The sequence below is a fragment of the Corylus avellana genome, chromosome ca2, assembly GCF_901000735.1.
Source record: "Corylus avellana chromosome ca2, CavTom2PMs-1.0".
In the NCBI taxonomy this organism is placed as follows: Eukaryota; Viridiplantae; Streptophyta; class Magnoliopsida; order Fagales; family Betulaceae; genus Corylus; species Corylus avellana.
The window spans coordinates 48,608,025-48,633,762 of record NC_081542.1 but is presented as its reverse complement, the minus strand read 5'-3'; the positions used below and the strand labels follow the sequence as shown (position 1 = coordinate 48,633,762).

Here is a 25,738-nt window from a genome sequence, read left to right as displayed (position 1 = left end):
TTTTCATGTTTTCTCACAAATGCAAAACCATAAGGAATTGCTTGGTAAGGAGATCGATCGAGGAGCCTTATCACCTGCCTAATTATTACCTGACACCTTCGACAATATTGTCACCTAATTTTGAGTTAAATATTTCTTTCTTTCGAGGCCTAACCTTTGTTTAGTTGAATCCTATGTGGCCGTTGAATTAGACCATCCCACTCACACTAAACTATAGCATTTCTTTCTTTTTCAACCCAACACGTTTACCTCCTTCAGCCTCCATTTTATTTTCTCTATAAATACCCTCTACAATTCCCTCCATTCTTTCCATCCAAACCATTCAAATTCTCTCTCGAATTTCTTCATTAATTCCCACTTCCTTTCCTCTTACGCAAACCCACAAGACATGATGTCCCTGAAGACATTCTTTGTGCTTGCCATTCTCATGGCTTCGGCCATTACTCTAATTTCCGCCACACCATCTCAACAAGAAGAAGAAGAAGAAGAAGAAGCAGCAGCAGCAACTTCTCTCCGAGGGACAAGCCGCTTCCTTGCTCAGACGAGTCAGAAATCAGTCCGGGTGGTGAAGACATGTGACAAGTACCCTTCGGTTTGCCTTGCCAAGGGCAGCGCGGGGCCTCATTGCTGCCAGAAGAAATGCGTTAATTTGACGGCAGACAGGCTCAACTGTGGGCGGTGTGGGAAAAAATGTAGCTACTCAAAGATTTGCTGCCAAGGCAAGTGTGTGAGCCCCATGTCCAACGAAATGCATTGTGGAAGCTGCGGCAACAAGTGCAAGAAAGGGAGCTCGTGTGTGTATGGGATGTGCAGCTATGCGTAATTAAAGAAGACACCCAACTCCAAAGCAGTTAATCAGGATTGATTCATTTGTGCAGCTATATATCTATAATAGAAAGTGCTTCAGTATATAAAGCTATATATGAATTTGTTATTGTGAGCCATCTCCATTTGATGAGCTTTGCCCGTTTTGTTATTCTTCTCGTTAGTTTAATTATGTACTTAATTCGCTATTTGTTCGTTAGATATTCTTGTTTTGATGTAAGTTGTAAGGGTTTTATATATAATTCATGTAAATTTATTCATTATAATCTTTGATGAAGCTGGAATCTGCATGCTAGCTATTTCCTCGACGGAGATCGTACCTGTGAACACATCCTAAGAAAAAAAGGCTCTAGAGGCTAGGCCTGTCAGGGTGAGCCAACAGAGAATACCTCTCATGCTTGAGTCATTATTATTTTTCCTTGACCATAAACCCGAACAACCTGCACTGACACGACTTGACCCACTTGGCCCATTTAATAAATGGGTTATAAATGGGTTAAGCCATTTGACCTAACACGATACAACCCGTTTGATATGTTTGATCCGTTTCAACATATATTTATTATTATATAAAATATATATAATTTCATAAATGAGTCAACTCATGGGTTAATCCATTTACGACCTAAATCCATTTATGCCAAACCCTAACCTTATAATTTTGTATCAATTTTGCGGGTCGAATTAAAAATTGCCAGTCCTAATAGATTTTCGGCGGAATCCTTGTTTTTTTATTTTGTTCAAGAACAATTTTTTTTTTTTTTTCCATTGAGAAATGCTAAGGGTCAATAAGTTTCTCGTATTTGACTCATATTCTCTTACAAATTTAATAGATCAACCATTAAATTTGTAGGGTTAGGATCCACATAAATCTACAAATCTAATAGTTGATTTGTAAGATGAAATTGACTATATATATATATATATATATATTAACCCCTAGCATCTCTTTTTTTATTTCCTTTTAGCTACCTAAGCTAAACTTGTGGGCTAAATTGAGACATTCGACTTTGAAATAGTAACTCAGTATTTTCAGGGAAGTTTGACTCTCTATATATCTTGGGCGGCTAGGATTTCTTCTCGAATTCTCTCTGCTGACATATCTTTCCAACCTTCAATCTATACCGTCTGATTATATCCTCTCACGCTGACAGATTAATCTTAATATAAATCTATTTGGCATTAGGTGATCAAGATTGGTCTGTGAAATTTAATTGGAAAATGAAATGTTTAATTCCTCTTTATTTCACTTGAAATGAAATTAAGAAGAAATTTTTTTTTTTTTTGGGATATATATAAATTTCGGAAATTTATTTATTTTTCCTTTAATTTGAATTGGAGGAGGGGGGATTCTGCGATCTGGATCGACTGAAATACTTAGGAGAATTTCAGTTTCTGAAATTTTAAATGTAGGCCGTCCATTTTTCATCTAAAGGTCATTGTTCTACCACGTGTCCCACTACTAATAAAATAATAAATAATATTATTTTATTAGTAGTAGGACACGTGGCTGAACAATGACCATTGAATAAAAAATGGACGACCTAAATCTAAAATTTTAAAAACTGAAATTTCTTAAGAATTTCAATAGATCCTGATCCGAAATTCTGTCCGTAGAGTTTAATATTGACCTTTCTCCTTACGGCCGCCCCCAAAAAAAATAAATATATCAGCTAGCGTTGAGTTTTTTTGTTTAGATGAGCGTGAGGCAGAATGTTGGTATATGCCATATTGGAGAGTCTATATATCTTGATTACATTCTCTAATGTGGCAGGCCTTTCAAAATTTCCTCCTTTATTCCAATAAAAAATAACTTTACTTTAATTATTTAATTCTTTTCTGCATATCTTATTGTTCTTTGGAAGTAAGACATTATTGTTTCTTTCTTCCCCCACCCCCCAAGAATGTATAGAATTAGGAAATAGACGTCACACTGAAGTAGATGTTGCCTTGACCAAAAATATTATTTGGCTTTCAATTAAATTTTACTTCATCTATGTCTCGATATTAAGGTCAACTGACCAGTTTTTGTTTTAAGTTTTCCGTAATTAGAGTAAAGAGACCAAGAAAAATAAAATAAAAATAAAAGGGTAAGAGAGAATGAATAAAGAGATAGACCTTTCTGGTTACCCATTTAAAATAAATTTTCCATCATCACATCCATTTAAAATGAATTTCCCAGGATTAATAGATACACTTAACATTTCCAATCACATATGATATTTCGAAATCTCCCCAGAAAGGTCTTTCGTACATATCCAATGAATACAACAAACTCATAAAGTATGAATTGGTAATAATTAAATATTTTATGATATCTCTGTCTCGAGTGTTAATTAAGGCAATTAATTAATTAACTCCACAATCCGCTTAACATTTGGAGTTGCCTTAGCATTCATCGAGCAAAGTCAACCAATTAACTTAATTAAACTCCTGCAACCACGTCTTTGTGCTGCCTAAAATCTTCCCCACAATGACACCAACCCCAAATCAATCGTGGGCACCACATTCTCACCACCTATTTAATCCTGTTGTTCCTTTGTCTCACACACCAGCCATGGCCACCCATGCCCCTCTCTCTCTTCTGCTTACATGTTTTCTAGCATGCTTTGCTTCAACCTCGGCAGCAGCCTATTACAACCCATCGCCCTGGAGTTCTTCTTCTTATGCCCCCAGCACTCCTAACCCCATTTTGAATGCAATAGACTCGTGCTGGCGTACGAAGTCGAGCTGGGCGGCCAACCGCTGAGCATTGGCCGATTGCGCGGTCGGGTTCGGCAAAGATGCAATAGGAGGTAAATATGGGAAAATATACATGGTCACCACATCTAACGACAACGCGGTAAACCCTAAACCGGGCACGCTTCGATACGGTGTCATCCAAACGGAGCCGCTTTGGATCGTTTTCGCCAAGGACATGGTTATCAAGCTGGAGAACGAGCTTATTATGAACAGTTTCAAGACCATAGACGGGAGAGGGGCGAAAGTGGAGATTGCTAACGGGCCATGCATCACGGTGCAACACGTAAGCCATGTGATAATACATGGGATCAGCATTCATGACTGTAAGAAGGGGAAATCTAGCAAGGTTAAGAGTAGTCCGACGCATGTTGGGCGTCGTGGCGGCTCTGATGGAGATGCCATTGCAGTATTTGCAGCCTCGAATGTTTGGATTGATCATTGCTTTCTCGCCCGTTGCACGGATGGGCTCATTGATGTTATTCATGCTTCCACTGCTATCACCATCTCTAACAACTATTTCTCACAGCACGATAAGGTATTATAAGCACCCATTAACGTTTTCCTTCATCATTCTCCCTTATCACGATCAAGTAGGTCTAGCCTCTCATTTAAATTATATGTTATTCCAAAAGTTTTAATTGATGAAAAAAATAAATTTAATTATTTGATTAATACAAGTAAATATTTAATGGAAAATAACAAATAAGCTTTACAAATTAAGGTTCAAACTCAAGATTTTTTTTTTTTGAATGGAAATGTGTAGATTCATTGATAAAAGATAAAGAGCATAAATATTTTACAACACAGAGCAATGAGAGCATAAAGTTCTGAAAAATCATAGTCAAATGCCATGAGGTTACAAAGTCATAGATAGATACAACCATAAATTATGACTCAAGACATATACTCTTACACAATGTTCAATTATAACTCACTTAAAAAAAAAAAAAAATTAAATGAATTCAATCGTTTATAAAGTAAATTTATAGCAAAATCTAACAATACTGCAACACTAACATAAATAGTAGGCGTCCCTAAGAGGTAGTTCAATCGGTTAGGACCACGCCTAATGAAGCGATAGTCACTAGTTCGACTCCCCCTCTCCCCTCTTGTGTGGACATGTCAATATATATATATATATATATATATATATAAATAGTAGGCATTGGTCGAAGGAATTAATTGAGGTTATAATTAATAGTTTCGTTTTCTACATATAATATATGTATTGGGATACCCCGGTTCTTTTTTCAAATTATAAGGAACTAGTTCCTCTCCAGTTCAAATCTTTTTTTTTTTTTGAACGGCTCTCTGATTCAATAAATATGTTTCCACGTAAAACACCTTTCAATAAAAATTAAAAAAAAAATAATAATAAAAAAAAATAAAAATTGCCCCTATCAATAGTGTCATTAATTAATTATCTTAGAAGTTGAAGGATGTGGTAATTTCTATTTCAAATGAGTAACAAAATTGTGCAAGTTGTGTGTTACATGACAGGTGATGTTGCTTGGACACAATGATGCAAATACTGAACAATAGTCTTTAACCGTTTTGGTGCTGGCCTTGTTGAGAGGATGGCCAGGTGAGAGGGAAACTGATCAATTTCTGATAATTGCCAAAGAGCCGGTAGCAATATTATTCCCATAATGATCAGGTGAATTAATGCGACCAGTCAAAGACTTGTTCGGGCAGATGAATCTCATAAATACTTTCTCATATTTACTGCCCGAATTAATTGTTAGTGATCAGAACAACAAAATAGTTGTAATATTGTAGCTATATATACATTTTTTTAATGTGTATATCTAATAAAGACAGCCAACATCAACATTTGATGGGCTTTCCCTTTGCCGATGTTTTGTTATTCATTCTATCATGGATGTTATTATCTAGATTCATAATGCTTGCTTTAGTAGAAATTCATTGTCAACATGGAGAAGATTTTCATGCAAATATCAGATTTGGTCATAGTTAATGCTTTTCTCTATTTTTAAGACGGTGTAAAGAGATGGGGGATTTATATTATTAAGTCTTAATATGATTTTGCTTCAAAAGATGATCATGGAGTGAGTTGTTGGTGTAGAATAAATCATATATTTTCTAATTAACAATATATCATCATGACCTTTTGAACAACTATCATAACAGTTTCATGTTTGATCATTAACAAAAGCTTAATTTTGAAATTAGAAAAAAAATAACTTTCATTAACAGTCATTAATTAATTTGGACCGTTTGATTTCACTTATAAGTTGTCTAACATGGATTGTTAACCATTACTTAATTATGATTGTTAAATTAAATTTATTAATTAGTTCCTATTAGATGTCACTTGATTTAATCTTGCAATATATCCAAATTATTTCTGGCCATGTAAATTTAATCTAACCGTTTGATCATATTTATAAACATGATATGATCCAAATCAAACCATTAAATCACATAATCCAACTTTATTTGTTAAAGCTTTTTACTTCCCACTTTTATCTTCTGTTTTCAAAACAAATACATTGATCAACGTCAACCAATCCAAAATATAAAACACTAAAAAAAATAGAGAAAAGAAAATCTCTAAGATACATTAAAAAAGGGAGTCAATGTTTTTGGTTTTGTTTGGTTTGGTGGGAAAAAGGGGAACATCAAATATAAGATAGGATTAGTCAAACCTATAATTCAAATAGATTTATGAGAGGCCAAGCAGGCTCTTAATTAGGAAGTGCTTGTGTAACGGTTTTTTAGGTCCGGAATAAAGGTAAGCAGCTGGCTTTTCTCGTCTCGTGGCTTTTGAACAAGAAAATGAAAAATTCAAACTGCTTACGGCAAGACCAGAGTTGCAATTCAAGCTTGACATTCTCTACGTACGCGTACGGCTGACCAATTTCAGACGGACCATCCTGATAGGATATGATAATGATGATCTTTTTTTTTTTTTTTTTTTTTTTTTTTAAATATGGATAGGATTTTATTTTAGATCACTTTGTATCACAATAGGTCATTACCAATTAATTAACACGATTCCAAAATCGGTACATATATAAAACATATTTGTCTCTGTGTAATACTGTTCAAACGACCTCACCTTCTGAGAAGAATCGTTCTACTATTAAAATGACGCATGGCGAGGTTGTTTTGTTAAAACTACCCTATGCCCAGCGTCCCTAAGACCTGAATTCTTTGTAGTGCTTGTAACTAGAGCTAGGAATTCGGGTGACATGATCTAATCTATACAATATGTTTGACAAATAGTTTGTGTTGAGTTGAACCGATCCGACATGCACAACACATTAAATAAATATGCCATGTTGGGTTGAACCAAACACTGCCCATTTTAACTGTATAAAAATTTAAAAGTTACAAAGACAAAGTTAACAGCTGCACTATTTTCTCTACTTGGTTGCTAGATGACTACATACTACGTACAATCAGGCTCAAAGTTTGATGATTACGTATTACAAACAATGATGGTAATTAATTACAATAATGCTGTTGAGACTTACATGTATTTTTAAATGCTTTATTAAAAATGCATGAGAATAAGAGAAAGGTGAGAAGCGGCGGTGTTACAGTGGAATACTTTTAGCCTTTTACTCTTTTAAGGTTTTATTTTTTAATTGTAAAAAATAATATAATTAATTATATTTTATATCGAGTATGCGGATTACCTATGAGTTAAGCGAGTTGACACGTTCATCAAACGGTTTAATTCAAGTCGACACGAATGGACCCGAACCGGATTATCCATTTGATTCTTCTAGCTGTTAAACAAAAGTGTGCCTTAAAGCACGTGAAGGAAGAGTAACACACAATATAGGACTCTCTCTTTTTGTCGGATTTTTTGAGTGTGTAGATCGAGGGATTTAAAGTGTGGAATATGAGAAGAGATTGAACTATATAGAGGTGTGAAACCAATTGGTCAAATATCGTGGGAGTACGTTTTCATGTTTTCTCACAAATGCAAAACCATAAGGAATTGCTTAATTGGTAATTAAGGAGATCGATCGAGGAGCCTCATCACCTGCCTAACTATTACCTGACACCTTCGACAATATTAATGTCACCTAATTTTGAGTTTAATATTTCTTTCTTTCGAAGCCTGACCTTCGTTTACTTGAATCCTATGGCTATGTGGCCGTTGAATTAGACCATCCCACTCACACTAAACTATAGCATTTCTTTCTTTTTCAACCCAACACGTTTACCTCCTTCAGCCTCCATTTTATTTTCTCTATAAATACCCTCTACAATTCCCTCCATTCTTTCCATCCAAACCATTCAAATTCTCTCTCGATTTTCTTCATTAATTCCCACTTCCTTTCCTCTTACGCAAACCCACAAGACATGATGTCCCTGAAGACATTCTTTGTGCTTGCCATTCTCATGGCTTCGGCCATTACTCTAATTCCCGCCACACCATCTCAAGAAGAAGAAGAAGAAGAAAAAGAAGCATCAGCAACTTCTCTCCGAGGGACAAGCCGCTTCCTTGCTCAGAGGAGTCAGAAATCGGTCCGGGTGGTGAAGACATGTGACAAGTACCCTTCGGTTTGCCTTGCCAAGGGCAGCGCGGGGCCTCATTGCTGCCAGAAGAAATGCGTTAATTTGACGGCAGACAGGCTCAACTGTGGGCGGTGTGGGAAAAAATGTAGCTACTCAAAGATTTGCTGCCAAGGCAAGTGTGTGAGCCCCATGTCCAACGAAATGCATTGTGGAAGCTGCGGCAACAAGTGCAAGAAAGGGAGCTCTTGTGTGTATGGGATGTGCAGCTATGCGTAATTAAAGAAGACACCCAACTCCAAAGCAGTTAATCAGGATTGATTCATTTGTGCAGCTATATATCTATAATAGAAAGTGCTTCAGTATATAAAGCTATATATGAATTTGTTATTGTGAGCCATCATCATTTGATGAGCTTGGCCCGTTTTGTTATTCCTTTCGTTAGTTTAATTATGTACTTAATTCGCTATTTGTTCATTAGATATTCTTGTTTTGGTGTAAGTTGTAAGGGTTTTATGTATAATTCATGTAAATTTAATCATTATAATCTTTGATGAAGCTGGAATCTGCATGCTAGCTATTTCCTCGACGGAGAGTACCTGTAAACACATGCTAAGAAAAAAAGGCTCTAGAGGCTAGGCCTGTCAGGGTGAGCCAACAGAGAATACCTCTAATGCTTGAGTCATTATTATTTTTCCTTGGCCCATAAACCCGAACAACCTGCACTGACACGACTTGACCCACTTGGCCCATTTAATAAATGGGTTACAAATGGGTTAAGCCATTTGACCTAACACGATACAACCCGTTTGACATGTTTGATCCGTTTCAACATATATTTATTATTCTATAAAATATATATAATTTCATAAATGAGTCAACTCATGGGTTAATCCATTTACGACCTAAATCCATTTATGCCAAACTCTAACCTTATAATTTTGTATCGATTTTGCGGGCCGTATTAAAAATTGCCAATTCTAATAGATTTTTGGCGGAATCCTTGTATTTTATTTTGTTCAAGAACAATTTTTTTTTTTTTTTTTTTTTTTTCCATTGAGAAAATGCTAAGGGCTAATAAGTTTCTCGTATTTGACTCATATTCTCTTACAAATTTAATAGATCAACCATTAAATTTGTAGGGTTAAGATTCACATAAATCCACAAATCTAATGGTTGATTTGTAAGATGAAATTGACTATATATATATATATTAACCCCCAGCATCTCTTTTTTTATTTCCTTTTAGCAACCTAAACTCATCTTGTGGGCTAAATTGAGACATTCGACTTTGAAATAGTAACTCAGTATTTTCGGGGAAGTTTGACTCTCTATATATCTTGGGCGGCTAGGATTTCTTTTTTTATTATCTAGATTCATGGCGAGGTTGTTTTGTTAAAACGACCCTATGCCAAGCGTCCCTAAGACCTGAATTCTTTGTAGTGCTTGTAACTAGAGCTAGCAATTCGGGTGACATGATCTAATCTATACAATATGTTTGATAAATAGTTTGTGTTGAGTTGAACCGATCCGACATGCACAACTCATTAAATAAATATGCCATGTTGGGTTGAACCAAACACTGCCCATTTTAACTGTATAAAAATTTAAAAGTTACATAGACAAAGTTAACAGCTGCACTATTTTCTTTACTTGGTTGCTAGATGACTACATACTACGTACAATCAGGCTCAAAGTTTGATGATTACGTATTACAAACAATGATGGTAATTAATTACAATAATGCTGTTGAGACTTACATGTATTTTTAAATGCTTTATTAAAAATGCATGAGAATAAGAGAAGGGTGAGAAGCGGCGGTGTTACAGTGGAATACTTTTAGCCTTTTACTCTTTTAAGGTTTTATTTTTTAATTGTAAAAAATAATATAATTAATTATATTTTATATCGAGTATGCGGATTACCTATGAGTTAAGCGAGTTGACACGTTCATCAAACGGTTTAATTCAAGTCGACACGAATGGACCCGAACCGGATTATCCATTTGATTCTTCTAGCTGTTAAACAAAAGTGTGCCTTAAAGCACGTGAAGGAAGAGTAACACACAATATAGGACTCTCTCTTTTTGTCGGATTTTTTGAGTGTGTAGATCGAGGGATTTAAAGTGTGGAATATGAGAAGAGATTGAACTATATAGAGGTGTGAAACCAATTGGTCAAATATCGTGGGAGTACGTTTTCATGTTTTCTCACAAATGCAAAACCATAAGGAATTGCTTAATTGGTAATTAAGGAGATCGATCGAGGAGCCTCATCACCTGCCTAACTATTACCTGACACCTTCGACAATATTAATGTCACCTAATTTTGAGTTTAATATTTCTTTCTTTCGAAGCCTGACCTTCGTTTACTTGAATCCTATGGCTATGTGGCCGTTGAATTAGACCATCCCACTCACACTAAACTATAGCATTTCTTTCTTTTTCAACCCAACACGTTTACCTCCTTCAGCCTCCATTTTATTTTCTCTATAAATACCCTCTACAATTCCCTCCATTCTTTCCATCCAAACCATTCAAATTCTCTCTCGATTTTCTTCATTAATTCCCACTTCCTTTCCTCTTACGCAAACCCACAAGACATGATGTCCCTGAAGACATTCTTTGTGCTTGCCATTCTCATGGCTTCGGCCATTACTCTAATTCCCGCCACACCATCTCAAGAAGAAGAAGAAGAAGAAAAAGAAGCATCAGCAACTTCTCTCCGAGGGACAAGCCGCTTCCTTGCTCAGAGGAGTCAGAAATCGGTCCGGGTGGTGAAGACATGTGACAAGTACCCTTCGGTTTGCCTTGCCAAGGGCAGCGCGGGGCCTCATTGCTGCCAGAAGAAATGCGTTAATTTGACGGCAGACAGGCTCAACTGTGGGCGGTGTGGGAAAAAATGTAGCTACTCAAAGATTTGCTGCCAAGGCAAGTGTGTGAGCCCCATGTCCAACGAAATGCATTGTGGAAGCTGCGGCAACAAGTGCAAGAAAGGGAGCACGTGTGTGTATGGGATGTGCAGCTATGCGTAATTAAAGAAGACACCCAACTCCAAAGCAGTTAATCAGGATTGATTCATTTGTGCAGCTATATATCTATAATAGAAAGTGCTTCAGTATATAAAGCTATATATGAATTTGTTATTGTGAGCCATCATCATTTGATGAGCTTGGCCCGTTTTGTTATTCCTTTCGTTAGTTTAATTATGTACTTAATTCGCTATTTGTTCATTAGATATTCTTGTTTTGGTGTAAGTTGTAAGGGTTTTATGTATAATTCATGTAAATTTAATCATTATAATCTTTGATGAAGCTGGAATCTGCATGCTAGCTATTTCCTCGACGGAGAGTACCTGTAAACACATGCTAAGAAAAAAAGGCTCTAGAGGCTAGGCCTGTCAGGGTGAGCCAACAGAGAATACCTCTAATGCTTGAGTCATTATTATTTTTCCTTGGCCCATAAACCCGAACAACCTGCACTGACACGACTTGACCCACTTGGCCCATTTAATAAATGGGTTACAAATGGGTTAAGCCATTTGACCTAACACGATACAACCCGTTTGACATGTTTGATCCGTTTCAACATATATTTATTATTCTATAAAATATATATAATTTCATAAATGAGTCAACTCATGGGTTAATCCATTTACGACCTAAATCCATTTATGCCAAACTCTAACCTTATAATTTTGTATCGATTTTGCGGGCCGTATTAAAAATTGCCAATTCTAATAGATTTTTGGCGGAATCCTTGTATTTTATTTTGTTCAAGAACAATTTTTTTTTTTTTTTTTTTTTTTTCCATTGAGAAAATGCTAAGGGCTAATAAGTTTCTCGTATTTGACTCATATTCTCTTACAAATTTAATAGATCAACCATTAAATTTGTAGGGTTAAGATTCACATAAATCCACAAATCTAATGGTTGATTTGTAAGATGAAATTGACTATATATATATATATTAACCCCCAGCATCTCTTTTTTTATTTCCTTTTAGCAACCTAAACTCATCTTGTGGGCTAAATTGAGACATTCGACTTTGAAATAGTAACTCAGTATTTTCGGGGAAGTTTGACTCTCTATATATCTTGGGCGGCTAGGATTTCTTTTTTTATTATCTAGATTCATGGCGAGGTTGTTTTGTTAAAACGACCCTATGCCAAGCGTCCCTAAGACCTGAATTCTTTGTAGTGCTTGTAACTAGAGCTAGCAATTCGGGTGACATGATCTAATCTATACAATATGTTTGATAAATAGTTTGTGTTGAGTTGAACCGATCCGACATGCACAACTCATTAAATAAATATGCCATGTTGGGTTGAACCAAACACTGCCCATTTTAACTGTATAAAAATTTAAAAGTTACATAGACAAAGTTAACAGCTGCACTATTTTCTTTACTTGGTTGCTAGATGACTACATACTACGTACAATCAGGCTCAAAGTTTGATGATTACGTATTACAAACAATGATGGTAATTAATTACAATAATGCTGTTGAGACTTACATGTATTTTTAAATGCTTTATTAAAAATGCATGAGAATAAGAGAAGGGTGAGAAGCGGCGGTGTTACAGTGGAATACTTTTAGCCTTTTACTCTTTTAAGGTTTTATTTTTTAATTGTAAAAAATAATATAATTAATTATATTTTATATCGAGTATGCGGATTACCTATGAGTTAAGCGAGTTGACACGTTCATCAAACGGTTTAATTCAAGTCGACACGAATGGACCCGAACCGGATTATCCATTTGATTCTTCTAGCTGTTAAACAAAAGTGTGCCTTAAAGCACGTGAAGGAAGAGTAACACACAATATAGGACTCTCTCTTTTTGTCGGATTTTTTGAGTGTGTAGATCGAGGGATTTAAAGTGTGGAATATGAGAAGAGATTGAACTATATAGAGGTGTGAAACCAATTGGTCAAATATCGTGGGAGTACGTTTTCATGTTTTCTCACAAATGCAAAACCATAAGGAATTGCTTAATTGGTAATTAAGGAGATCGATCGAGGAGCCTCATCACCTGCCTAACTATTACCTGACACCTTCGACAATATTAATGTCACCTAATTTTGAGTTTAATATTTCTTTCTTTCGAAGCCTGACCTTCGTTTACTTGAATCCTATGGCTATGTGGCCGTTGAATTAGACCATCCCACTCACACTAAACTATAGCATTTCTTTCTTTTTCAACCCAACACGTTTACCTCCTTCAGCCTCCATTTTATTTTCTCTATAAATACCCTCTACAATTCCCTCCATTCTTTCCATCCAAACCATTCAAATTCTCTCTCGATTTTCTTCATTAATTCCCACTTCCTTTCCTCTTACGCAAACCCACAAGACATGATGTCCCTGAAGACATTCTTTGTGCTTGCCATTCTCATGGCTTCGGCCATTACTCTAATTCCCGCCACACCATCTCAAGAAGAAGAAGAAGAAGAAAAAGAAGCATCAGCAACTTCTCTCCGAGGGACAAGCCGCTTCCTTGCTCAGAGGAGTCAGAAATCGGTCCGGGTGGTGAAGACATGTGACAAGTACCCTTCGGTTTGCCTTGCCAAGGGCAGCGCGGGGCCTCATTGCTGCCAGAAGAAATGCGTTAATTTGACGGCAGACAGGCTCAACTGTGGGCGGTGTGGGAAAAAATGTAGCTACTCAAAGATTTGCTGCCAAGGCAAGTGTGTGAGCCCCATGTCCAACGAAATGCATTGTGGAAGCTGCGGCAACAAGTGCAAGAAAGGGAGCTCGTGTGTGTATGGGATGTGCAGCTATGCGTAATTAAAGAAGACACCCAACTCCAAAGCAGTTAATCAGGATTGATTCATTTGTGCAGCTATATATCTATAATAGAAAGTGCTTCAGTATATAAAGCTATATATGAATTTGTTATTGTGAGCCATCATCATTTGATGAGCTTGGCCCGTTTTGTTATTCCTTTCGTTAGTTTAATTATGTACTTAATTCGCTATTTGTTCATTAGATATTCTTGTTTTGGTGTAAGTTGTAAGGGTTTTATATATAATTCATGTAAATTTATTCATTATAATCTTTGATGAAGCTGGAATCTGCATGCTAGCTATTTCCTCGACGGAGAGTACCTGTAAACACATGCTAAGAAAAAAAGGCTCTAGAGGCTAGGCCTGTCAGGGTGAGCCAACAGAGAATACCTCTAATGCTTGAGTCATTATTATTTTTCCTTGGCCCATAAACCCGAACAACCTGCACTGACACGACTTGACCCACTTGGCCCATTTAATAAATGGGTTACAAATGGGTTAAGCCATTTGACCTAACACGATACAACCCGTTTGACATGTTTGATCCGTTTCAACATATATTTATTATTCTATAAAATATATATAATTTCATAAATGAGTCAACTCATGGGTTAATCCATTTACGACCTAAATCCATTTATGCCAAACTCTAACCTTATAATTTTGTATCGATTTTGCGGGTCGTATTAAAAATTGTCAATCCTAATAGATTTTTGGCGGAATCCTTGTATTTTATTTTGTTCAAGAACAATTTTTTTTTTTTTTTCCATTGAGAAAATGCTAAGGGCTAATAAGTTTCTCGTATTTGACTCATATTCTCTTACAAATTTAATAGATCAACCATTAAATTTGTAGGGTTAAGATTCACATAAATCCACAAATCTAATGGTTGATTTGTAAGATGAAATTGACTATATATATATATATATTAACCCCTAGCATCTCTTTTTTTATTTCCTTTTAGCTACCTAAACTCATCTTGTGGGCTAAATTGAGACATTCGACTTTGAAATAGTTACTCAGTATTTTTAGGGAAGTTTGACTCTCTATATATCTTGGGCGGCTAGGATTTCTTCTCGAATTCTCTTTGCTGACATATCTTTCCAACCTTCAATCTATACCGTGTGATTATATCCTCTCACACTGACAGATTAATCTTAATAGAAATCTATTTGGCATTAGGCGATCAAGATTGGTCTGTGAAATTTAATTGGAAAATGAAATGTTTAATTCCTCTTTATTTCATTTGAAATGAAATTAAGAGGAATTTTTTTTTTTTTTTTTCTGGGATATATATAAATTTCGGAAATTTATTTATTTTTCCTTTAATTTGAATTGGAGGGGGATTCTGCAATCTGGATCCACTGAAATACTTAGGAGAATTTCAGTTTCTGAAATTTTAAATGTAGGTCGTCCATTTTTCATCTAAAGGTCATTGTTCTGCTACGTGTCCCACTACTAATAAAATAATAAATAATATTATTTTATTAGTAGCCGGACACGTGGCAGAACAATGACCATTGAATAAAAAATGGACGACCTAAATCTAAAATTATAGAAACTAAAATTTCTTAAGAATTTCAATAGATCCTGATCCGAAATTCTGTCCGTAGAGTTTAATATTAACCTTTCTCCTTACAGCCGCCCCCAAAAAAAATAAATATATCAACTAGCGTTTTGTTTTTTTTGTTTAGATGAGCGTGAGCCAGAATGTTGGTATATGCCATATTGGAGAGTATATATCTTGATTGCATTGTCTAATGTGGCAGGCCTTACAAAATTTCCTCCTTTATTCCAATAAAAAATAACTTTACTTTAATTATTTAATTCTTTTCTGCATATCTTATTGTTCTTTGGAAGTAAGACATTATTGTTTCTTTCTTCCCCCACCCCCCAAGAATGTATAGAATTAGGAAATAGACGTCACACTGAAGTAGATGTTGCCTTGACCAAAAATATTATTTGGCTTTCAATTAAATTTTACTTCATCTATGTCTCGATATTAAGGTCAACTGACCAGTTTTTGTTTTAAGTTTTCCGTAATTAGAGTAAAGAGACCAAGAAAAATAAAATAAAAATAAAAGGGTAAGAGAGAATGAATAAAGAGATAGACCTTTCTGGTTACCCATTTAAAATAAATTTTCCATCATCACATCCATTTAAAATGAATTTCCCAGGATTAATAGATACACTTAACATTTCCAATCACATATGATATTTCGAAATCTCCCCAGAAAGGTCTTTCGTACATATCCAATGAATACAACAAACTCATAAAGTATGAATTGGTAATAATTAAATATTTTATGATATCTCTGTCTCGAGTGTTAATTAAGGCAATTAATTAATTAACTCCACAATCCGCTTAACATTTGGAGTTGCCTTAGCATTCATCGAGCAAAGTCAACCAATTAACTTAATAGATTAGAAAAAAAAAAAAACCAATTAACTTAATTAAACTCGTGCAACCACGTCTTTGTGCTGCCTAAAATCTTCCCCACAATGACACCAACCCCAAATCAATCGTGGGCACCACATTCTCACCACCTATTTAATCCTGTTGTTCCTTTGTCTCACACACCAGCCATGGCCACCCAAGCCCCTCTCTCTCTTCTGCTTACATGTTTTCTAGCATGCTTTGCTTCAACCTCGGCAGCAGCCTATTACAACGCATCACCCTGGAGTTCTTCTTCTTATGCCCCCAGCACTCCTAACGCCATTTTGAATGCAATAGACTCGTGTTGGCGTACGAAGTCGAACTGGGCAGCCAACCGCCGAGCGTTGGCCGATTGCGCGGTCGGGTTCGGCAAAGATGCAATAGGAGGAAAATATGGGAAAATATATGTGGTCACCACACCTGACGACGACGCAGTATACCCTAAACCGGGCACGCTTCGATACGGTGTCATCCAAACGGAGCCGCTTTGGATTGTTTTCGCCAAGGACATGGTTATCAAGCTGGAGAATGAGCTTATTATGAACAGTTTCAAGACCATAGACGGAAGAGGGGCGAAAGTGGAGATTGCTAACGGGCCATGCATCACGGTGCAACACGTAAGCCATGTGATAATACATGGGATCAGCATTCATGACTGTAAGAAGGGGAAATCTAGCAAGGTTAGGAGTAGTCCGACGCATGTTGGGCGTCGTGGCGGCTCTGATGGAAATGCCATTGCAGTATTTGCAGCCTCGAATGTTTGGATTGATCATTGCTTTCTCGCCCGTTGCACGGATGGGCTCATTGATGTTATTCATGCTTCCACTGCTATCACCATCTCTAACAACTATTTCTCACAGCACGATAAGGTATTATAAGCACCCATTAACGTTTTCCTTCATCATTCTCCCTTATCACGATCAAGTAGGTCTAGCCTCTCGTTTAAATTATAAGTTATTTCAAAAGTTTTAATTGATGAAAAAAATAAATTTAATTATTTGATTAATACAAGTAAATATTTAATAGAAAATAACAAATAAGCTTTACAAATTAAGGTTCAAACTCAAGATTTTTTTTTTTTTTTGAACGGAAATGTGTAGATTTCATTGATAAAAGATAAAGAGCATAAATATTTTACAACACATAGCAATGAGAGCATAAAGTTTTGAAAAGTCATAGTCAAATGCCATGAGGTTACAAAGTCATTGATAGATACAATCATAAATTATGACTCAAGACATATACTCTTACACAATGTTAAATTATAACTTATCTAAAAAAATTTTTAAATGAATTCAATCATTTATAAAGTAAATTTATAGCAAAATCTAACAATACTGCAACACTAACATAAATAATTAATTGAGGTTATAATTAATACTTTCCTTCTCTACATACAATGTATTGGGATCTTCCCCGGTTCTTTTTTCGGTCCCTTGCATTTGAGGGGCATTTTTGTCTTAACAAAGTGAAAGTATAAAAATGCCCCTTAAATTATAAGGAACTAGTTCCACTCCAGTTCAAATCCTCGTTTTTTTTTTAACGGCTCTCCGGTTCAAATTTTTTTCCACGTAAAACACCTTTCAATGTTAATCAAGACTGTCATTAATTATCTTAAAAGTTAAAGAATATGATAATTTCTATTTCAAATGAGTAACAAAATTGTGCAAGTTGTGTGTTACAGGTGATGCTGCTAGGACACAATGATGCAAATGCTGAAGATAAAGTTATGAGAGTCACAATAGTCTTTAACCGTTTTGGTGCTGGCCTTGGTGAGAGGATGCCCAGGTGAGAGGGAGACTGATCAATTTCTGATTTCCGAAGAGCCACTAGCAATATTATTCTCATAATAATCAGGTCATGAATTAATGCAGGGTCAGGTTTGGATATGCCCATGTCGCCAACAATAAATATGAAGAATGGCGGATGTATGCCATTGGCGGCAGTGCCGATCCAACCATCTTCAGCGAAGGAAACTACTTTATAGCTTCCTTTGCCAAACAGGTAGGGTTATCAATTTTTTGTCTAACTCACAAACTTGACACGAAGTCACAAAATTAGTGAATAAGGATTAAGGAATTTAACCCGTTTAATTAAATGAATTGTATTATAGTTGACTTAATTCATGCCTCAACATGATCCGAACCTGAGATGCAACATTTAAGGCTAACAATTTTTTACACAAATTGATTAAATGGGTCTTAAGATGACCTGAATCCGACACACGAACATGAATTGCCACCCTTAGCTTTAGATTTTGAATCGTTGATCATATGGCATGTATGTGTTTGTTTCTTGCATGACAGATTACAAAGAGAGAGACAAAAAAGGGCAACTGGAATGATTGGAAATGGAGGTCTTCTAAAGACGTATTTGTGAATGGTGCTTATTTTGTTCAATCTGGGTGGGGAAGTTGTGCTCCATATTACTCTCGAGCTCAATCATTTGCAGTCGCTCATGGAGTAATGGTGCCTGCTCTCACTTCCAACGCTGGCCCCCTGAGTTGTGTTGCTGGTAAAGCATGTTAATTTGGCTAATTAAGCTTTTTTGTACAACTTTTTTCTTCCTTCTGTTCCTCCCTGAAGTGATATACATATACACAACTAGCTTCTTGGAAGCATGCTAGCACTCGAGAGTATGTAGTTGGAAGGAAACTTGAATCTGCGGGCTTGTAATAAATTATCCTAAATATCATTTTCGAAATTATACAAATTTTGTTCCAAACTTCGGGGTGCATTGTAAAAATTAAAACATTGGAGGTCGAATTGAAAATCACCCCAAACTTTGGGGGGTAAAGTATATGTTGAGTGGCACAAAACAGAACTGAAATTGTTTTGAAAGAATATGACTCTGAAAGCTTGAAATTTGATTGATACTACTTGAAAACCAAATTGAAAAATGGTGGCAGGGCAGTACTGGAAAATTAAGCAATATCATGGGCTGTTTATGTATTGTGATAGACAAAGAAACAGAGGCCATCAAAGAGGCATGTTTAAAGTGTAAAAAGCAAACAAAAAATAATAATAATAAGAAAAAGAAAAAGGCAAGGTATCTATTTGGTTGGCGAACATCTTCAGAAAAGCCTATTCTCATTGCTTTGAACCCCACATGTCACTGGTGCCTTGGCTCTCACTCTTCTAAAGTACCACATACCAGCTCCAACTCCTAAGGCCCCAGCAGCTGAAACTGCACTTACTGTGCCTGCACAATAACAAAACAAATTACATTTGTTAAGAAACTCCCTTCACAAGATTCATGTCCTATTCAAAATTTCATGTCGAATTTCAGTTTCTCACCTGCAATAACTCCAACCCTCCCACCATGCCCAGAAAGGCCATGATCTGCACAATTAATGGCACCCACAATATTGATTAATTCAGATTAATGGTTTGAATCATCGAAATTAGAGTGCATTTGATTCAATAAATACCATTCAATTTCGAAAGCCAAGAACGTACCTTTACAATAAGTAGTGGAATTTCGTTTATCACATAGGCACAAGAAACTCTGGGTGTGGGTGTCAAATCCACAAGTTCCACCTCCCTTCAATGTATCTTGACACTGAAGGCACTTGATCGTAACCGGAATATCAAAATCAACCCGAATCCCATATTCGGCGACTTGATCGTACGGCTGAGGTTCACCGATATTTTTCCAGTAAACGCTAGTAAAGCTAGCACAATACTTGAGCATCAGCCTCAGAGATTCAGTGGCTTTGGGATAGTAAGAGCAGCAAGATCCTCCACCCAATGCAGAGGGACACTTTGGGAGGTGCCTGCAAAGATAGCTTGCACTATCGCAAGACGAATCACACCTTTCAGGAAAATGTTCGCAAAAAATGGGTTTTGGCTGAATAATCACATCATCTTCGCTGCAATTAAAGAAGAGATATTCGTTCTGAGGGGAGAGGGAGAAATGGGTGCTTGTGTCAAGGCTAAATGGCCTGGTCGGCCGGAAGTTGTCGCCGTCCTGGCAATTCCACATGAAAGGGTCGGTGACTAAAACGTGAGGATCGGAGTAGCTTATGTCGAGAACAGGGTATTTCCCGGAAGGTGTTCGGAGCTCGAGATTTCCCGGCTCCGAGCAGATGAGAATGTGGCGGTAATAGGGGCTTCCGCAGCCGTCATCAATGCCGAAAGGGTAGTTGATAGGAATGTTGCCACAAGCGGTTCTGCAATGGCTGGCTTGAGCTGTTGAGAGGATGAGAAATGAGAGAGTAAGTTGAATGGTTAAGAAAAAGAAAGAACATGTAGAGGGCCTAGTTTCTGATAGGGGTCTGTGGGTGAAGAGAGAATCCATGAGAGACATGATAGAGTCTTAGATTGTTTTTTCCTGGAAGATTTGTATTGGTCTGAGGATCAAAAGCAGTCAGATGATGAGTAAAGTGAAGTCTTAGTAGTCTACAACAAGAGAATCTCAAGGCTGTGGTGTTCTGTAGTCTTTCACTTTTTCTCCTTTTTCTTTTGCTTTCTTTTATTCATATTTCTGGCTTTTGAAGGTAAGAACTAAGAACTGACTAATGATTGATGAACATGTGTGAGTGTGATCTTCAAGAACAGAGTGTCTGAATCTTCATTGCTTGACTTGATTTTATCCTTTTCTTTTCTTGGAAACAAAAACAAATCACAACGCTCAGGAAAATGCATAGCTTGATTTAAGTTTACTATATCAATTTATAATATATTAATGTGACAGTTCATGTAGCAGCTATCACATAAACCACTAAAAGACTATCACGTGAGTTTATAAGAATTTTATTTTTAGGCCTAGAAGGTGGAGTGGTCTTATGATTTGGTTGTATTACAACAGTTGGGTCCATGAAGATTGGATAAAGAGCAAGAATTAATTCTCTAACCAATCCACCCAACAAAAAATTTTGCCTATCCATGCCCAACCTAAGTACAACCTACTTCTGGGATGGAGAGCATTCGACCTTAAGATCTAAATAACCCCAATTGGACCGCACATATAACCTAGCTACTTGGCCGCTGATATTAGCGGAAGCATTCCCATTTCCTCCATGTGCGGCCCGCTGCCATCGTCCCATTTCCTCCTCTATCACTTTACCCAAGTTTAGGGGCTCACCCATCCTTGATATAGAATTTAAACTTGCCGACTAGCTCTTTGATGCTACAAAGAAGGTGATCTTCCTCTTTGTTTGACCTTTTAGAAGAGGCTTTATTTTGTAAATGCATAAAGAAAAGATAGGCATTGTTCATGTAAAGAAACAGCCATGGCCCAAAAAGAGGACTTGAACCAGACCGGCCCCTATTACCACCACATACCAAAAAATGGATTCCATCACAACCAAGGCCGAGCAAAAGCCAAAACCCACTAAGTAGGCCTTATGTCCAGTTGGCAAATGGCAAACGGCAAACACATCCAAGTAGTTTCTTTTCCCTACGAGAGAGCCTGACTTGTTGGGGGTAACAAAATCCAAGTTTATGCAAAGCAGAAGGAACCTTGAACAATCGCGTTTACTTTTGCCTTTCATGCAATGATTCTAAGAGACTTCTATTTCACGCGGTTTTTCTACACAATTACAACCTGTTATTACATGGGATGGGAATTCTTGTTCATCTTCTTAGACTAGACTGCCGAATTTTACAGAAATAACTCGTTTTCTTTTGTCACCATGCAATGATTCCAATAGAGACTTGTATATTTCACTTGGTTATTGTACCCAATTACAACCTTATTAGAGTGATGATGATCAATCTCTAGTATTAGACTGTCCGAATTTTATAGAAATTTATATAGTTTAAGAGAATAATTGCAAGAATAACCCGTTCAGTGTAGACAGATCTTGTGATCTCGCTCTCTTAAGTTGTTTGAATTGTTGTACAGCCTAATGACTAAAATCCTAATACTATTTAGAGGGTGTATTATTCTTAAAAACATGTTTGACGAAGAGAAGGGAAATGATTCAAATGAATAAGCATTTAGGTGGACATTTGACAATGACAGTAAATAATTGAGCAGAGAGGTAGTGAACATATACAGCAGGCTTCTTCGTACAGATCTACTAGTGAATAGTTGGTCTAAGTAGATGTCATAGCGTGGAGAAATCCGCAGAAAGTACGGGAAAAAGCAAAAAAGATAAAGAAAATAAGACCCAATTAGTGAAACCTTTTAAATCAACGGATGGTATTAAAAAAAAGGAAAGAACAAGATGCACGAAAAGTCGTGAAATTTGTGACCATTTCCACGAAGTGGTGGCAAAAGTATCTCCACACCCACGTGCCTTTATCTTGCTGTTAAGGGAAACTCTTTCTTATTCAAGTCCACCGTCATCGGCCTAATTGCCAATCAAAAGTATAGGCTCTTTTTTAATTGACGGTCCAACACTAACCACGCACACGAGCACGGATGCCTTCAAAGTCCATATTTCAACTTCACGAATTGCGGCCCTGTTGGCTGGTGAAAGTGACAGTATCTAAGCTCCGATCAGATCCTATGCCCTAGGAGCAACGCTTTGGATTCGTTGGGCAAGTGAACCTGTGACCGGTTACCAGCAAAATGAGAGAAAGAGTCACCGAAAATAACTGGCTAAGGAGAATCGAGAAAGCCTCTAATGCTTAAGTTAATAATAGTTTTCCATTAAAAACTGGATGGAGAGTGGGGGAAGATTGAATCCCTTTAATTACATAAATATTTATGCCCATTTTTATGAGAATGCATAAGAATGGTCTATTAGAAACTTGCCGTGTGGCGGGTTTGGAGCTGTTTGATGTGAAAGACATAACTCAAACGTACGGGTGAGGCTTTAATCTTTCTCCTCTGTGAACAAAAATTCTAACTTCGCCACTGCTTGGAGTATCAAAATTTTTATTGCTTGGCTCATGTTCAAACAAAACGGTTCCACGTCTTATCTTCAAATAAATAAAGTTTGAAAGAGCTTGGTACGTGATTCGTTGAGGGGTTTGAGATAAGGTTGGATAATTGAATAAGGTTTGAAAAAGCACGATTCATGTCCCAATCAAACCATGCATTGTAGAAAGCTTTGAAAATCTTGTTGGGTACAATAATATCTGCATGTGTGCGTGTACTAACAAAACTACAAACCGAAGATGACTAAATCCTGCAACGAGTTTGCTGTTTAGTAGACAATGCATGATGGGTATCTTTTTTTTTTTTTTTTTTTTTGCCCTATACAAAAAGGTATTCACGCATGGGTAATTTGTTGTTTGATATAAAATCTCGGACAGCTTTTTTCCAAACTGTGCTCTAGGAGAAATTCCATCAATTCACTTTTGTATTTAGAGCATGTGATTTGTATATACATTTCTTATTAATTAATAGAATATTAGTTAAATAATTAAATTTATCATTTCTTATTAACTTAAGCTTTTGAGATATGTAAGTTGTGATTTTAACATGATATCATATTAAAAGTCTTTAAAAAAAGATAAGAAAGGGAAACCAATTGTAGCTATTCTACCTAGAAGTACTAAGCATATATAGTAACACCTGCACACTGAGAGCTGCATAAGAAGGGTCTAGACGATGGGTACTGCAGCCTCTCCTTCAAGTCCAACTGAATCATAGCCAAACCCAATCCCATCAAGGTATTAGTGTGACTCACGATGAGTCTCACTAATGCCTAATATTAATAGGATTAAAGGTTTCCATTTCGGAAGTCGAACTCTCTGTTGGAACTAGTGGCTCATATTAATACCAATGGAAGGCCAAGTAGACAGGAGCGGGATTTTCTTAATACGTCCGTACAAGTAGGGTTTAGGGTTTTTCCTATATATATTATGTTGTAACCCTGGATTATTAAGAGAAAAATATAGCCGCCTCTCTGTAGACGTAGGCAAATTGTCGAACCACGTTAAATCTGTGTCTTGACTTTCTCTCTCTTAATCTCTTTATTTTCAATTCTATATTGTTCATAAATTATTGTGCACGGTAACAACACTCTCTTTCTAATACATGTCCAACTAATTTAAGAAACCATGCACCACCGACAGTATCAAATTAAAGATCTGGAATTAAAACATTATCTCATCATCCACCTCTTATTTCAATTAAATTTTTCATGCGCATAGAATTCAAACTTTGTCTTAAAAACTTATGGATAGGATTGTCAATCAATTTGTGGGTCTCAAAGGGGTTTGAAACTTAAGAGAAACCTGTTTGAACGTCGACGCAAACAAACAAAAACAAAGGAGAAATAATTAATTAATTAATTAATAATGAATTATAATCAGAACAATCCAAAGCTGTTGAAGAAAAAGAATCGAAGATGACTTATAACATTTGCCAATTAATTCAAACAAGTGCAGAAATATGAGATAATTGCGTAGTGATCAGAAATAGTGTGAAAAGGATCTTTAAAATTACAATAATTTGTGGGCGTACGCAAACGGTGTGGATGCCGTCCACCGCATGGCTCTTGATGGGGGTGCTGACTTTGCTGGTTAAACCCTAGCTAGAGATGTCCAACCTAACCAGTAACCATATACCAAATTTCCACGTCATGCAAAAGTAAGCCACGGGGGTGGGTAGTACGTGGTCAATGCTAATCTCAGTCAATCCGTGTCTTTTTCTTCTTCGATGAATTTGTTTTCTGTTTGGTTTGAAAATGTGAGTAGTTTAATCAGGCGGGGTATTGACATTTGGAATCACTCTTTTGTATATTTCTTATGCCTTATATAATATAACCTTACTTGTTTGAAAATTGCATTATAATCAAGAGCCCTTATCCCCCCACTCCACAACAAATAGAAGAAACAAAAAAAAAAAACTATATATATATTATTTCTCTTCTCTCTATAGTGATGATGGTGTTTAAAGAATCATGGTTACTTTAAGGTCGTAGCTATTGACTATGATTAACTACTACGTACATATGTTGTCTTGTTGTGGCTCTTATGAACCCTGTTGTTTTTATTGTTGTTCTTGTTGTTTTGGCTCTCCTAGTCTCCCTGGTTTGTTATGTTTCAATTATATGGCAATCGAATAACATTTATTAAATAGTATTATTATTATTATTTTTTAAGTTATTGTTGGTTTGTGAATATATAATGCATGATACTGTCTTCTTATTTTTCAGCTAGTAGCTAGCTAGTTGCCTTCCTGAATATTCTATTATGTTTCTTTAATATATTATCATTTATAAAAAAATAAAAAGATGGGTGATTCTTAGTTAATAGCTGTAATGGGAGACTTAAGATCGAGGAATAATTAAATTGGAGGACTGCGAATAAATAAATCGAAATGTCTAAGATCTTCTGACAAGAAAATTGTAAGATTTTGGGAACTGTTTTGGTTTGAGTGTATAATTAATGTACAACAGATGAGATGTAGTTACAACCTATAATTCAAAACTAGTCTCAATCTACAATTTAAAATATGCACGATATATAACGTTGTTAAATTAACATTTATTTTTTAAGTTTAATTTTATATAAAAATGATAAATTTAATTATTTAATTAATATTTTAATAT

At 36.2% G+C, this 25,738-nt stretch overlaps 6 protein-coding genes and 1 pseudogene across 6 annotated transcripts; 6 read left to right on the top strand and 1 right to left on the bottom strand.

Moving 5' to 3' along the window:
* Positions 1-388: 388 nt before the first annotated feature.
* On the top strand, positions 389-823 carry LOC132173046 (stigma-specific STIG1-like protein 1). The gene has a single exon (XM_059584604.1). The coding sequence runs from the start codon at positions 389-391 to the stop codon at positions 821-823; it is 435 nt and encodes a 144-aa protein (XP_059440587.1).
* A 2,559-nt stretch (positions 824-3,382) lies between these two features.
* Positions 3,383-5,156, top strand: LOC132170123 (putative pectate lyase 17; annotated as a pseudogene).
* Positions 5,157-7,908: 2,752 nt separating this feature from the next.
* LOC132173022 (stigma-specific STIG1-like protein 1) lies at positions 7,909-8,340 on the top strand. Its single transcript, XM_059584584.1, has one exon. It carries the CDS (start codon positions 7,909-7,911, stop codon positions 8,338-8,340), a length of 432 nt encoding a protein of 143 aa, XP_059440567.1.
* A 2,322-nt stretch (positions 8,341-10,662) lies between these two features.
* On the top strand, positions 10,663-11,094 carry LOC132173021 (stigma-specific STIG1-like protein 1). The gene has a single exon (XM_059584583.1). It carries the CDS (start codon positions 10,663-10,665, stop codon positions 11,092-11,094), a length of 432 nt encoding a protein of 143 aa, XP_059440566.1.
* Positions 11,095-13,416: 2,322 nt separating this feature from the next.
* LOC132172986 (stigma-specific STIG1-like protein 1) lies at positions 13,417-13,848 on the top strand. The gene has a single exon (XM_059584552.1). The coding sequence runs from the start codon at positions 13,417-13,419 to the stop codon at positions 13,846-13,848; it is 432 nt and encodes a 143-aa protein (XP_059440535.1).
* A 2,585-nt stretch (positions 13,849-16,433) lies between these two features.
* Positions 16,434-18,812, top strand: LOC132170121 (putative pectate lyase 2). Its single transcript, XM_059581025.1, has 4 exons — positions 16,434-17,153; positions 17,969-18,072; positions 18,159-18,288; positions 18,591-18,812. The coding sequence occupies exons 1-4, from the start codon at positions 16,434-16,436 to the stop codon at positions 18,810-18,812; spliced, it is 1,176 nt and encodes a 391-aa protein (XP_059437008.1).
* Positions 18,813-19,200: 388 nt separating this feature from the next.
* LOC132172207 (uncharacterized) lies at positions 19,201-20,635 on the bottom strand. The gene is made up of 3 exons (XM_059583669.1): positions 19,743-20,635; positions 19,581-19,625; positions 19,201-19,485 (listed from the first exon to the last, which is right to left on the bottom strand). The coding sequence occupies exons 1-3, from the start codon at positions 20,590-20,592 to the stop codon at positions 19,358-19,360; spliced, it is 1,023 nt and encodes a 340-aa protein (XP_059439652.1). The 5' UTR covers positions 20,593-20,635; the 3' UTR covers positions 19,201-19,357.
* Positions 20,636-25,738: the final 5,103 nt, after the last annotated feature.

What these genes read in the sequence shown, in the direction of transcription:
- LOC132173021 (XM_059584583.1), top strand. Translation starts at nt 10,663, where the DNA reads ATGATGTCCCTGAAGACATTCTTTGTGCTTGCCATTCTCATGGCTTCG.
- LOC132173046 (XM_059584604.1), top strand. Translation starts at nt 389, where the DNA reads ATGATGTCCCTGAAGACATTCTTTGTGCTTGCCATTCTCATGGCTTCG.
- LOC132172207 (XM_059583669.1), bottom strand. Translation starts at nt 20,592, where the DNA reads ATGTCTCTCATGGATTCTCTCTTCACCCACAGACCCCTATCAGAAACT. An exon ending in TTCCACTACTTATTGTAAAG is followed by an intron (nt 19,626 to 19,742) that starts GTACGTTCTTGG and finishes TTAATTGTGCAG; the next exon opens with ATCATGGCCTTTCTGGGCAT. An exon ending in GAGGGTTGGAGTTATTGCAG is followed by an intron (nt 19,486 to 19,580) that starts GTGAGAAACTGA and finishes GTTATTGTGCAG; the next exon opens with GCACAGTAAGTGCAGTTTCA.
- LOC132170121 (XM_059581025.1), top strand. Translation starts at nt 16,434, where the DNA reads ATGGCCACCCAAGCCCCTCTCTCTCTTCTGCTTACATGTTTTCTAGCA. An exon ending in ATTTCTCACAGCACGATAAG is followed by an intron (nt 17,154 to 17,968) that starts GTATTATAAGCA and finishes TGTGTGTTACAG; the next exon opens with GTGATGCTGCTAGGACACAA. An exon ending in CTTGGTGAGAGGATGCCCAG is followed by an intron (nt 18,073 to 18,158) that starts GTGAGAGGGAGA and finishes GAATTAATGCAG; the next exon opens with GGTCAGGTTTGGATATGCCC.
- LOC132172986 (XM_059584552.1), top strand. Translation starts at nt 13,417, where the DNA reads ATGATGTCCCTGAAGACATTCTTTGTGCTTGCCATTCTCATGGCTTCG.
- LOC132173022 (XM_059584584.1), top strand. Translation starts at nt 7,909, where the DNA reads ATGATGTCCCTGAAGACATTCTTTGTGCTTGCCATTCTCATGGCTTCG.